At 45.1% G+C, this 14,033-nt stretch overlaps 1 protein-coding gene and 1 non-coding gene across 2 annotated transcripts; both read left to right on the plus strand.

Annotated features, from left to right (window-relative positions):
* Nucleotides 1–740: 740 nt before the first annotated feature.
* Nucleotides 741–846, plus strand: LOC112082319. The gene has a single exon (XR_002896978.1). It is a non-coding gene; the product is annotated as a small nucleolar RNA R71 (small nucleolar RNA).
* A 6,393-nt stretch (nucleotides 847–7,239) lies between these two features.
* Nucleotides 7,240–9,026, plus strand: LOC112088219 (uncharacterized protein At3g60930, chloroplastic-like). The gene is made up of 3 exons (XM_024158505.1): nucleotides 7,240–7,390; nucleotides 7,476–8,227; nucleotides 8,298–9,026. The coding sequence occupies exons 1-3, from the start codon at nucleotides 7,240–7,242 to the stop codon at nucleotides 9,024–9,026; spliced, it is 1,632 nt and encodes a 543-aa protein (XP_024014273.1).
* The last annotated feature ends 5,007 nt before the right edge of the window (nucleotides 9,027–14,033 follow it).

The following is a 14,033-nucleotide window of genomic DNA, read 5'->3' on the forward strand; positions in this document are numbered from 1 at the left end:
GATGTTCCAACTTCTTGACATGGGTCGCAAGAGATTCGAACTTCCCATTCAAATCAGAGTAGATACAATCGATCTGCACCCCCATTTCCCTGAATGACTTCTCGTTGCCTTGAGTAGTCTGCATCATAGTTTGTTCAAGCGATTTTACCTGATTACTTAGCTGGGAAAGGGTTGCTTCTAATGAGCTGGTCTGTGCTTGTTGAGGATTGAATGCTGGTCTCTGTTGGAAGTTTCCTCCTCCATAGTTTCCACCTTGAAACTTGTTTTGAAAACTCCTTTGTTGCTGTGGATAGAGCTGATTTTTGGCACCTTGATTTCTGTATGAGAGATTGTTGAAGTTGGCACCAGAGTTCCTAAAGTTGTTGTTGAAAGCTAGACTAGATTGATTATAATATGCCTGAGCTCCCATAAAATTGATTTCTTCCTCTTGGTACATGCCATCTTCTTCATTTCCTACAGCAATATCACAAGATTGTATATTCTTGTTTTGAGACTTAAGATGTTGACTTACCATACTTTTTAGCTCAGCAATCTCCCTTGATTGATGACTAGTGATAGTCTTCTTTGATCTGTCATACTCAGGGTTGTTGTTGCAGTTAGCTACAGCCAGATTTTCGATGAGTGTTCTACCTTGTTGTATGGTTTTTGAACTGAAATCTCCATTGCTGGCAGTGTCAAGAGAAAGTTGATACTTCTGCTGAAGTCCTCTGTAGAAGGTGCTTAGCAGGTTTGCTCCAGAGAAACCATGATGAGGGCAGTCTCTCTCATACTCCTTAAATCGCTCCCAGGCTTCATAGAATGATTCTATTGGGCCTTGTTGGAAACTTTGTAATTTGTTTCTCAGCTGGTTCGATCTTGACTTGGTGTAGAAGTGGTTCAGGAAAGCTGACTTGCATTCTTCCTGTGAAGTAATAGAACCAGATGACATAGATTTCAACCATCTAAAAGCTTTATCACTTAGAGAGAAATGAAAAAGCTTACACTTCACATAGTCCACAGTTTCTGGAGTTGTTCTCACCATTCCAGAGATTTCTTCAAAAAGATCAATGTGATCCATTGGATGCTCAGCAGAGATTCCATGGAATCGGTTCTGCTTCACCAAAGAGACTATCTGAGGTTTTATCTCATGATTATCTCTTGGAACAGGGATTAGAATAGCTGATCGATTTTGAAAGTGTTGGTGAGGTGCATCAAAATCGGCAATGAGACTGTTCTGAGGCTGTCTTCTCGCAGGATTGGCAAGCTGTATTGGTCGATTGGCTTCTCTAACAACTGGTGGAACAATGTTTCAGCATTCCTTCTTCCTTCAACATCGGCCTTGTCTTGTCTCCTTTGATTTTCAGCGGCTTGTGCAGGATTTAGAGGAACTCGGTTTCCCTCTTCATCGAGTTGTGGCTGTCCATCTTCTTCATGAGCAGCATCTAGGTCGTTACCATGAACTGAATCACGGTCATCATCTCCGATGTGATCCTCCTGATCATGGTTTAAAAGATTTTCCCGATGGGCATTAGGATTGGCCATCTCGAGCGTTCTTCGTCTGAGTTTCCTAAGTGCTCTTTCGTGTTTGTCAATCTCGTCTAAGGGCAATACAATTTCGTCAGGATCTCTCCTAGTTTTCATGCACCTGTGAGCAAAGAAAGCAAAGATAAAAAGAGGAGTTAGAAAATCTCCAGCAGTACTCGAAAATCTTGAGGTTTATGATTGAAATTAGATTAAGAAGTCAAGTCAACAGCGACAGATCCCCGGCAACGGCGCCAAAAAATTTGTGTGAGTGCAGTGGGCAACACAAGTTTTACCCTAGACAATCTGCAAGTGCACAGCAAACGCAGTAGTACTTAGGGATCAAATCCACAGAGATCTGTGTGTTAGAAGATGCTAAAAACAATCGTAAACCTAATCTAATAAAAAGGGTTTTTGGTTTGTCACTAAATCTAATTATGCAGAGAATTAAAAAAGAGTTTTAAGTAAAAATCGGTTGAAAAACAGTAAGTAAAAAGCGCTGGGTTCAAGGTTCGTCTTTAGGGTTCACGTTCTAAAACACAAGGAATTTAGGTAAGGATTTTCTATGACTCCGAAACTAGGATAGACACATGTAAGATTAGCCAACTCTTGTCACCCTAATCATCTAATCACTTGTTCATGGCAATTAACTCTCGCTCTAATGCCAGAACAAGATCATGCTTTGTAGATCGGAATCCATCTCTGCTTACGTATCCTCCGTAGGTAGCTTTCGTCTCCTACGATGGGGACGTCCATAAGATCCAGTTCAGGCAACCCAGATACAACACTCTCGTGGCTCGGATTAAACCTAGGATCGGATTCTGGGTGATCAATCTAGAATTACCGCTTTAAGAATTGGATGAATGAGAGAATCATGTTAAAAATCGAAATCCTTTTTCCTAAAAACCGAGATGTCATTCAAACATGGGATCCCTTTGGATTACCCTTACACCCAACTAGGTGACTACTCAGACATGGCTGAGGTAGACATCATAATCGGTTTAGAACTAAGAAGAAGAAAACTAAAAGAAACAAAGTTGCAGAAAAACTTCTCTTATTAAAGACAGTATGGCGATGAAAAACTTCTACAGATGCATAAAAAATAAAACCTAAAACTATGAATGAGTTCTCTCTCAAAGAGAAGAAAGAGGCTCCCTTACAAAAGACCTAAAAATGAGTATTTATAGTGTTTCTCCAAGTCTTGGGCGTCTAGGGCTTGTAAAATGGGTTTAGGAAGTGTCTTGGGCCTTAGTTGGCTCCTGAGGTTTGGACATAGGTCCACCGGGGGTGAAACCTCCTGAGCCGCGGTGGGAAGAAGGCTGGCCGCGGGTGAAAGCATATGTCCTTGACTGGGCTTGTGTTGATCGACCTTCAGTGCATTGATGATATCTTGAGATCTAACCATTGGATTGCTTTGATTTCAAGTGTGTTGGAAAGCTGGTTGTCTCCTCTATAATTTCGCCAAATTTGGGGATGATCAGACGGTGAAAAAGTCTTCTTTGGTTGCCAAACTTATGACGGCCTGAATTTATCCAAAAATGTACTTTTGCTCCAAATGCATTCCAAAGTCCAAAGTTTCCTGAAAACCCTTTTAAAACTCCAAAACATGGAAAACACTTATAAAACCTTTAAAACTGAGTAAAAACACCTGCATAAGATATTGAAAGTGATCCATAAAAATGGTCAAAATCAGGTGTTATCATAAAGCACCAGTTTCGGTATTTCGGTTGGATGCAGAACAACAAACGGCATTGTTTAATTGGGTATCATCAGCCGTGAAATTTCCTGATGGGTATGTATCTAATCTGGTTAAATCTGTGGAGAAAGGACAAAATTTTTCAGGGATGAAGAGTCATGATTGTCATGTGTTTATGCAACGATTACTTCCTTTTGCGTTTGCTAAACTCCTACCAGGAAATGTCCATGAGGCACTAGGAGGCATTGGAGCTTTCTTTCGTGATTTAAGTACAAGGACGTTATCAGCAGATGTAGTTGCACAACTTTCAACAAATATTCCAATATTGTTGTGTAATTTAGAGAAAATATTCCCACCTGCTTTCTTTGATGTTATGGAACATTTACCAATACACCTCCCTCACGAAGCGGAGTTAGGAGGACCTGTTCAGTTTAAGTGGATGAATCCGTTTGAATTCTTTATGAAGCATTTAAAGGGTAAAGCTAAAAACTTAGCAAAAGTTGAAGGGTCTATCGTGGCGGGAAGTTTGACAGAAAAAACTTCTCATTTCACGTCTTACTATTTTGCTCCAAAGGTTTGTACACGCAAACGGGCTCCAAGACGTTATGCCGATGGGGGTGTAGGACAAACTTACGCAGTAGAAGGTGTACCAGATATATTCTCACCGATTGGACGTCTAAGTGGGAAACTAAAAAAAACTTGTTAGTCAAACGAAAAGGACTACCACAGCGCACATACATACATCCTTCTGAACTGCGACGAATTGGCTCCTTACGAGAGGTACTACAGGATTATTTATATGATTATTGATTACCATATATGAAATGATGCTGCAAAAAAAATATATACATTAACAATATTTTTTGCAGCACTTTTGTCAGTCAAGTCCGAGAATGCATTGACGGTGTTTCAGAAGATGAAATTAACAATCGGAAAGACCAACATTATGCATTGTGGTTAAAAGCTCAGGTCGATCATGATGACATGACATATGCAGTATGGTTTCATGAGTTGCTCCATGGTCCTATATCTAAGATAACTACTACAGCTATGTATTTCACCTGTGGCTACGTTTTTCATACTTACAGTCATGCCACTCAACAGGCAACTACCAACTATGGAATTTGTGTACGAGGTGAAGTAGTATTTTATGAGATCATAAAAGAGATAATTGAAGTGGAATACCCCGGATTAGTAAAGATGTTCTATTCAAATATGAAAACTGTTCTCTTCAAATGTGATTGGTTTGATCCAACAGTGGGTCGTGGAGTGCGTATTAACAAATTCGGAGTGCTAGATGTAAACGCCTCACGACGATACAATAAGTTCGAGCCTTTTATCCTTGCATCAAAAGCAGAACAAGTCACATTTGTTCCATATCCTTGAGTTCGAAGTACTGGAATTTCATGGTTGGCGGTTATTAAAGTTGCTCCAAGGGGTATAATTGATGGTGTAGATCTCCCGCCTATGCAACAAGATGATTGTGTAGACATTACTGAACCTGAGGTTGAAGAACGTGTTATTTTAATTGATCCACGTAATCGACAAGTTGAAGATCTCCGTGGGGACGAAACTGAAGAAGCTGCTGATGAATTTGAAACAGGCAGTGATGAAGATGATGAGATTGAGGACGGCGAGGAAGATGATGATGAACACAATGACATATCTCCGGAAGACGTACCTGAATGCTAAACATAATTAATTAGTTTGTCACTCATGCATTAAACGTAATTTTAAATGTTTGGGTCAAAGAAAATTTGTTAAATGTTATAAAGGTAACTTTTTATACTTCAAAATGTGTAAAAGTAAAAGACAATTATTTAAAGAAAATTAACAAAAGTTGACTTTGGACAGGTATTGACTTTTATGATGAATTTACGACGATTTTGATGAAATCATCGTAAATTCGTCGTAATGCTATAACCCTGCACTTATAGGGTTGGCTTTCTCACCTTATAGAATGTTTTTTTTGTGCAGTTTCCTGAGGAAACTCATGTATTCTATAAGGAGTTGTAGTATAAGATCCAAAAACTTGTAAATCTATGATTTACATTACGACGAATTTACGACGATTTGTATAGAATCGTCGTAAATTCGTCGTAATTTACCGTAAAAGTTACGACAAAATCTAACCTCTAAATCTTGTAATCATCATTTCCTTGGCTATATGATGGATTTAAAGCATGAGAATTATATGATTTACCTGCTCATAAGATACATATCCTTTATATACAAAAAAAAAATTAAAATTTTCACATATATATGTTATCAAGTGTTCGTAAGTACTTATATACATTTAGGGAAACATGTAAGGATTCATCTTAAATGTGTGAGCCAAAACTCGCACAACCAAAAATTTGTAAAGAAAACTTAAGGGATCCGAAATTTCTGGGGTAATCGCAAGAACAGTAAGATCAAAAGAAGGTTTTTTGCTGAAAAATGTCTAGGTCTTATTGCTCTCGAGTTATCAGAAGTCTCAGAATGAATTGCATACATTGTTTATTTATACTAACTTTCTAAATCGCCTAGCCGAGAATCTCGGGAGAGATTTTCGGAATCTTTCCTTATCGCCTCGTGTGGCTGCCGCCATAACACCTTGCCTAGGGTTTTTACGGGCTTTACATCTTCGCGGCTAGGCCCACTTGCTGTTTGAGTTTGCTCGTTGAAACGTCACGCCGCGGACCAATTTGTTAAGACGCGACTCGGCCTAACTCATCGAGACGCGGCTCGGCCCAATCCTGTCGACGTGCGGCTCGGCCCATACCTCACAATACGGCTCGGCCCAGTGGCTCCCTAACAAAGCTCGGCAGAGTCCAGCTGCGATGCAGCTCAGCTCGACCCATATCTTCTCGTGCGCAACTCGGCCCGATTACCCCTTTGCAGGGCTCGGCCCAATTACTCCTCTCCCTTATGATTCGGCCCATTCGATTGTCCTTTATTGCATCTCAGTTTTTTCAGGTACTTAGTCATTTTTTAGATGGTTAAAATGTTTGGGGTGAAACCGACCCCAACAGTTAGCCCCCCAGCTCGTCAGTTTCGGAGACGGGAGTGACGAGGTTCATCATTCTATGTCACAGAATTAACCATCGTGCTGAGGAAAAAGGGAGAGAAGATGCTCTTTGGGGACTCTTTACGTGTTGCTTTCACTGAGGCGTGCCGCGAAGAGAAATAGCGAGGCGTTCGCTCGATGATGCCGAGCCGATTAACGATGAGGCACAAAAGATGATGCTGAGCCAATTAAACGGCGAAGCGAGGCTTTTTTTTTTTGCAAAGATGATGCCGAGCCGCTCGAAAGATGAGGCTACTTTGACAAAGATAACGCCGAGCTGTGCTTAGCAACGAGGCGTTTCAAGATAAAGATATTGCCAAGCCGTTTTGTTAACGACGAGGCGTGGTGCAATCTGTGATGTCTGGTGATATATCCTTAGGAAAAGGATTGTACGCGAGGCGACTTGTGATAGTTATGCCGAGCCGAATAAACTACGAGGCATTTTGTGAAAGTTATGCCGAGCCGAATAAACAACAAGGCGTTTTGTGAAAGTTATGCCGAGCCGAATAAGCGACGAGACGTTTTGTGAAAATTATGCCGAGCCGAATAAACGACGAAGCATGGTTCGGTTTACACAGCATGATGGGATATTCTCAGATAATCGTAGCTGTGTAATGGGCTCGGTTTGTCTGGACAGAGCGGCTGTTAGTTCTTTCCAAGGCATCTTGAGTGTTGGCGCGCGTGACGGACGCGCCAAGAGGTTACGCATTCGCCGCGGACTTCACGCGCCCCCATCGAACACCTTTGCGCCATCCCGAGGTCCACGCGAACTTCACGCGCTTCGGTTTTCCTATAAATAGGTGACCTCCTTCGTTCCTCCTCATAATCTTCAGATCCATTCGTTTTTACTAAAAGGTAGTTCTCCCTTCTCTCTTCTTTCTCTCTCTAGTTTTATTTATTTTCCGGCTAGGGTTCCGAGGTCTCCGCCGCTCCAGATCTTTTTCCGACGAAAGTTTGCCGCGTAATATTGTAATTCCCATATAAGCTGTAAATCATGTCGGACCGTTCCGATGATTCGTTGGATCCGCTTTTTAACTACGAGCCTAGCCGTGTAGACGCCGAGGTGAGAGGTGGAACAGGATCCTCCGAGGCGTCTGTCGGCGAGGATTACGTTCAAAAAACCAAGACCGCTTGGGGACCACTTGGTAGCCGATCCAAAGCTTTGCCTCAGCTCGGAACTGTTATCGTATAATATTTCCTTACTTAAAATTTTTTGTGTTGTTTTTGCAGTTCGGAGCATTCTTCCCCCAATTCCCGACGACCGCTTTGTTGTCCGAGATTCTCTTGCGGCTCAGAGAGTTAATTGGAGGAAGCATTTTACATTCGAGAGAGTGGAAAGAGCACGAGCCATTCTTGCCGGAGTTCCTGTTAGCTCTTCGTCTTCAAATTCTTCACTCGACACAAGAGAGAAAATAGTGATCATTACTTTTAGAGATAAGAAGAGGCGCGAAGAAGAAGAAGCTGCAAGACGAGCCGCTGAGGCGGTTCAAACGGAGACTGAGGCTGTCCATCAGGCCGATCCGCCGAGCCGTGAAGGTGAAGACACGGTCCGAGCCGTGGAGACAAACGTTGCCGAGGCGACCGAGAAAGGAGCAGCGCCCGAGGTGGAACCAGGCGAAATTATTTTCGAGGCGTCCAAAGATGACTCTGCGGCGCGGAGTAAAACTCCTTCGAACTCGGCTATCCTGACTCTTCCGAAGTCATCGAGGCCCCCGACTTCGGTTGTACGGAAGCATGATTCTGGCCGAAAACGTTTGGCTGCTGATAAAGGGAAGGGCGTTGCAATCCAAAAGGACGAGCCGTCCAAGAAGAAGTGCAAGCAGGCTCCCAGTGATCCCGCTGCATACAAACTGGTGGTCGACGACCCTGACGCCTCGGCAATAATGTTCGCACGTGTTAACAATGCGAACACGCGCCTTCCTCCTCCCGAGAAGCTGAGGAGACCGAGGTTGTATGGCGCGATGGCACAGCGCGGTACCAAGGTATGTTTTGTTTGCTCTCCTTATTTTATCAAATTCTCACTAAGTATTTAACGCGCATTATTCTTTGCAGTTTGTAGCGATCATCAACGAGCTGATGGCTGAATACGAGGTGGACCTATTTAAGGTCGAACGTCGCTTGGACGAGGCTCGGAACGAGACCGCGGCAGCGAAGGGGAAGCTGGACGAGGCGATGACCAGGGTGTCGAGGCTGGAAGAGGAGAAGATAGTTCTTCGTGCCGATGTCGACAAGGTTTCTGCCTCGTTCGTTCGTCTTGAGGAGGCTAGGAGTGCCAAAAGCGCCAAGGTGGCGTTGCTCAAAAGGCGTATCGAGGCCAAAGATGCCTTGTTTAACGCCAAGGTCAAGCGTGCGAAAAAGGAAGCGAGGCGAGAGCTGACGGCTAAGTTTCAGGAGCGCTCTGCCAAGGTAGAGGAAGGTTTGGCCAAGCTCGAGAAGGCCAAAACCGACGAGAACGAGCTGGGGCAAATCAAGGGCAACCTTGCGATGATTGCCGATCTGAAGATACCAGACGCCCCAACGCTCGATGATGAGGAGGCGAAGCTAAAGAGCTGGGAGAGCGAGTACGCCGACGACGAGGTGTATGAGTGCATTGCCTCCGAGATCCGAGGTGAGCTAGTCTTTTCGCCCGTATCACCGGATTCTGTAGACACCAGCCTTGGTAACAAGCCGCTCGAAGAGACAGCGGCCAACTTGGGCGTCGCAGATCCGACCGGATCGAATGCGGGTACGCCGGCCCTCTCAAACCTCTTTGCCGAGCGTGAAACGCAGTCCGCGGCTTGATCCTCTCTGCTTTCCCCTATCTTTCGTCTCATATGTTTTTGTACTTAAGATTCAGATGACTTTATCTGTTTCTCGAACTTCTTGTGTAACCGATGCCTGGATGGCTTTATCCACCTGACTGTTGATTTTGCTTTCGGTTATATTTGTCTTTTCCTTAGTCGTTTTTGGATTTGATGTGTTTACCCTTGACGACCTGTGAAATTTTTACGAAAACTATTTGTTTGGAAAGAATTGTCGTTGATTGGCTTGTCGAGCTGTGTCGAGAATGGTCTCGACTGCTTTCCTGGCTGAACCGTTTACGATAGATCGATATAAGATAGGGCTAAGGATTCTGTTTAAGTCTAGATTCCGAGCTCGGAGTTGATTCATGGAGCGTCTCCATTTTAGGTGACGCCGAGGCGTGTTTAGCAATAATGTCGAGGCAACTTTCATTGGAAATGCCGAGCCGTGTTTAACGGCGAGGCGTTTTCATTATATGATGCCGAGCCATGTATAACGAAGAGGCGTTTTGTTCTTTATTGACCAGAGATGACTTCGGGACTTTCATTGAGATTTATACTTTCTATCACTGAGAGAGGTGGGCTGTTTTAGAACTTTCTGAGATAGAGTCTCCGACTAGTGCCAAAGCATTTTTCTAGTAAGTTATGTGTTTTCAAGTAAGTTATTATTCTCTTTGAGAGGTTAATCGTTCGTGAGGAAAATTCGGGCGTTGCAGCTAAAGTATTCAGATTGAGCTTGTTTTTTCCTGCCGAGGCGTTCGCTCAGGGTTTCTCATTGACGTGGCGAAAGTTCAAGAGGATATAGTGTTCTCTTTGGAATATGATTATAGACCGGTGTTCCCGAGAGGGTGTTTTTTGCCGGGTTTTAAGAGTTTACTTCGGTTTTAGAGAAAGCGATGTAGTCTCGACTTATAATCTCGTGTGCGATAGTGAACTGTGGCGAACGTTTTTTTGGTCTGAAATTTGTATAGCGCGCTTAATTTTTATCCATAGAGGATGTAACTTGCACCCTCGTCCTAGGAAAGGTGGTGAATGTCCGTTTAGAGAACTTCGTATTTGTTGTCCCGTTGTGGCCAGCAACGAGACGAGGCGTTTGGAGACTTAGTTTGCCGAAGTGAATACAAGGACGTGTAAAAGTCTGAGGCGATCAAATGATGACATCTCGCCGAAGTGATGAACGAATTAAGAATCCGAGGTGAACACGAAATAAGTAGCTGATTTAAAACGAATGAGAAACTAGCCGAAGCGACAATAAACGAACTAGAATTCTGAGGTGAACATGAGATAAGTAGATGATATTAAAATGAACTGAAAATTGGCCGAAGTGGCAATGTTCCTAGAGACGGTAGACGAACTAGAATTGTAGAGTTAAATGAAGGTATGTGTATACGTACCCCCCCCCCCCTTTTAGGAGGGGGAACAGCTGAACCCGTCCGAGGACGAGCTGCCTACGTACCCTTTGCAGGGATCAAGCCGTCCTGTAGTTCATGTTGACCGTGTTGTAGCCTTAGTGATAATACTTCTTCAGGTGCACTGTATTCCACGATCTTGGAATTGCTTCGTCAGCTACCGTCCCGAGTTCGTAGACTCCTGGAAAGAACTACTTTTGTAACCTTGTAAGGACCTTCCCAATTTGCTCCGAGCTTTCCTGCATTCTTCTCGGCAGTGTTTTGGAAAACTTTTCGAAAGACGAGCTCTCCTTCTTTAAATCTTCGACTGCAGACATTTTTGTTGTAGTCTCGCCGTTGCTTGTTCGTAATTCTGAATTCGGATTAGAGCCTGGTTGCGCCTTTCGTTGACCAAATCGAGTTCGTCCAGCATCAATAAATGATTCAAGCATTCTTGTCCCGGCAGAATTCTTTGTCGAATACCTGGGAGATCCACCTCGGGGGGGGGGGGATTACGCATTCTGCTCCATAAACTAGAGCGAATGGAGTTTCTCCGGTGGCTCGGCGTGGACTTGTCTGATGCGACCAAAGGACTCCTTCGAGCTCATATGTCCATCGTCCTTTCTTGGCGTCGAGCCTCTTTTTCAGACCGTTTAGGATTGTCTTGTTGGCTGCTTCGGCTTATCCGTTCCCCTGAAGATTTCTTGGCGTAGATTTGCTCAAACGGATTTTCCATTTCTCGCAGAAAGCTTCGAAACGCGTTGAGATGAACTGGGATCCGTTATCGGTGACTATCTCGTAGGGGACCCCGTGTCTGCAGATGATATTTTTTCAGACAAAGTGTTCGACTTGAGCGTCCTTTATGCTCGCGTAAGAATCGGCCTCGACCCACTTAGAAAAATAATCCGTGAGAACGAGCAGAAAATGCTTTTGCTTTGATCGATGTAGAGGTCCGACAATATTCATTGACCATCTCATGAAAGATAAGGCGACGAGATTGATGACAGCAGCTCGGTAGGTTGGTGAATAGTTGGCGCATGCCGTTGACACTTCGCCGTAAACTTCTCGCAGTTCTTGACAATCGTAGGCCAGAAGTAGCCATGCCGTTTTATCTTGATCGCGAGCGAACATTTGCTTGAATGGTTTTCCCACGCGCCGCTGTGCACTTCGTGCATGATCTTTCTGGCCTCCGGTCCTTCGACGCATGTCATGAGCGGTCCTGAAAATCTCCATTTAAACACTTCGCCGTCGACGAGGACATACCGTGTGGCCTGATCTTTCAGTTTGCGAGCTTCCCACTTGTCGGTTGGTACTTCTCCATCGACGATATACACTCGGATGGCTCCGAGCCAGTCTTTGTTGCAGCCGTACTCCAGCTCGGTTGGTGAGGCGTCCTCATCAATAGCGACGGCTTCGTCGTTTTCTGGTTCCTGCTCAGGAAGATTTATCAGCCGAACTCCTTCTACCTCTTCGATGCTAGGACGTTCGAGGAATTCAACTGGAATTGTGCGTCAAAGATCCGGGTCTGAAGTCGAAGCAAGTGCTGCCAAGGCGTCGACCGAGGTGTTTTCACCTCGGGGTATTCGTGTGAGCTCGAACTCGTCGAACTTTTGCACGACCTCTTGGACCACCTTGAGGTAAGCTCCCATTCGTCTGTCCTTCGCCTCGTATTCTCCGTTGATTTGACATGCTACGAGCTGTGAATCGCAAAAGGTTCTTATCCTTCGAACTCCGATTCCCTGCGCTAGTCGTATGCCGGCGATCAGTGCTTCGTATTCTGCTTTGTTGTTTGAGGCGTGGAAGTTCAGGCGTCCATGCTTCGTCTGGGGTTGGCTCGTTCGTCGCTTCGGCTGGAAGTTCGATGAGGAAATCTGCGAGCACCTGCGACTTTGCAGACGACCTATTCCGATACTCGATGTCGTACTCGCTCAACTCTATGGCCCACTTCGCGAGCCGACCGGATTGGCTCGGGCTGTGTAGGATCGAGCGCAGCGGAAGTGTGGCAAGCACAACAATCAAATGTGATTGAAAATACGGAGGCAGCTTGCGAGCCGAGACTACGACGGCTAAGGCGACTTTCTTGATCTGGGGGTAGCAGGTCTCGGCGTCGGTCAGTGTGTCTGGCTAACGTAGAAAATGGGTTTCTGCTCGGACCGTTCTTCTCTGATAAGCACCCCACTCACAGCTGTAGCAGATACGGCGATGTAGAGGAAGAGAGGCTCTCCTTCAACTGGTTTTGCCAAGATCGGCGGGCTCGCCAGATAACTCTTTAATTCTTGGAAAGCTGCTTCGCATCGCTCGTCCCACTCGAATTTCTTATTTCCCCGAAGGGTGTCGTAGAAAGGCAGGTACTTGTCGGTGGAACGAGATATAAACCTGTTTAGCGCTGCTACCCTTCCTGTAAGCCTTTGCACTTCTCGCTTCGTCCTTGGAGAGGGCATCAATGCTTTGATCTGCTTGGGATTTGCTTCAATGCCTCGGTGAGTTACTAGATAGCCGAGAAACTCTCCCGAGGTGACCGCGAACCTACACTTCGCCGGGTTTAGCTTCATGTTGTGTTTGTTCAACTGCTCGAAGCATTCTCGTAGATGCGCGATATGGTCTTTCTCTTCGAGTGATTTGACTAACATATCATCGATGTATACCTCCATGGTTTTTCCGAGCTGAGCCGCGAACATTTTTTTGACGAGCCCTTGATATGTTGCTCCTGCGTTCTTGAGCCCGAACGGCATGACTTTGTAGCAGTATATTCCGCGATCAGTTATGAATGCTGTTTTTTCCCGGTCATCGGAATGCATCAGGATTTGGTTGTAGCCGGAAAACGCGTCCATAAATGTTAACAGCCTATTTCCCGCAGTGGCTTCGACGAGACGGCCGATGTGCGGCAGGGGGAAATTGTCTTTTGGGCACGCCTTGTTGAGATCAATGAAATCTACACAGACCCGCCACTTACCGTTTTTCTTCTTCACAACCACTGGATTCGCGAGCCAGTCTGGATATTTGGCCTCAGCGATTGATCCTACTTTAAGCTCGTTTGGGTCCGAGCTTCCTTCTTTTCTGCTTGATTGGTTTGAAGGTTGGGTCCACGTTCAGCTCGTAACAGGTCACGTCGATGCTTATGCCCGGCATATCTTCTGCTGTCCAGGCAAAAGTGTTGATGTTCTCTTTGAGGAGAGAAAGAAGTTTGCTTCTCAGAGGTTCTTCTAGTTTTGCTCCGATTTCGACGCATCGTTCTAGACGCGCTTCGTCTATGCACACCGAGTCCACTGCATCACATATCGGCTCGGCGCGCGTTTTGTGGCTCTCCGCGATCTGTTATTGTTATAAGAGTTTTGAGAGCTCGTTCGCAGGCTCTCGGTCCGCCTTCATCTTTTCGCGATCTATGTGTGCTCGTGCGTCGGTGACGGGATTCCTCAGCTTGTGCTCCGCTAAGCAGCACATTTGTGACTCTTTCTGATTTTCCCAGATCGTTTTGATGCCTGCTGGAGTCGGGAATTTGAGGCAGAAATGATAGGTAGAAGGGACCGCCCTCATCCCGTTGATCCATGGAGTTCCCATAATCACATTGTAGATTGCCGGGTGATCGGTGACGCAGAATTCGACGATCTTAGTGACTCCGC

The sequence above is a fragment of the Eutrema salsugineum genome, unplaced genomic scaffold (genome assembly GCF_000478725.1).
Source record: "Eutrema salsugineum unplaced genomic scaffold, Eutsalg1_0 scaffold_8, whole genome shotgun sequence".
Classification (NCBI taxonomy): domain Eukaryota; kingdom Viridiplantae; phylum Streptophyta; class Magnoliopsida; order Brassicales; family Brassicaceae; genus Eutrema; species Eutrema salsugineum.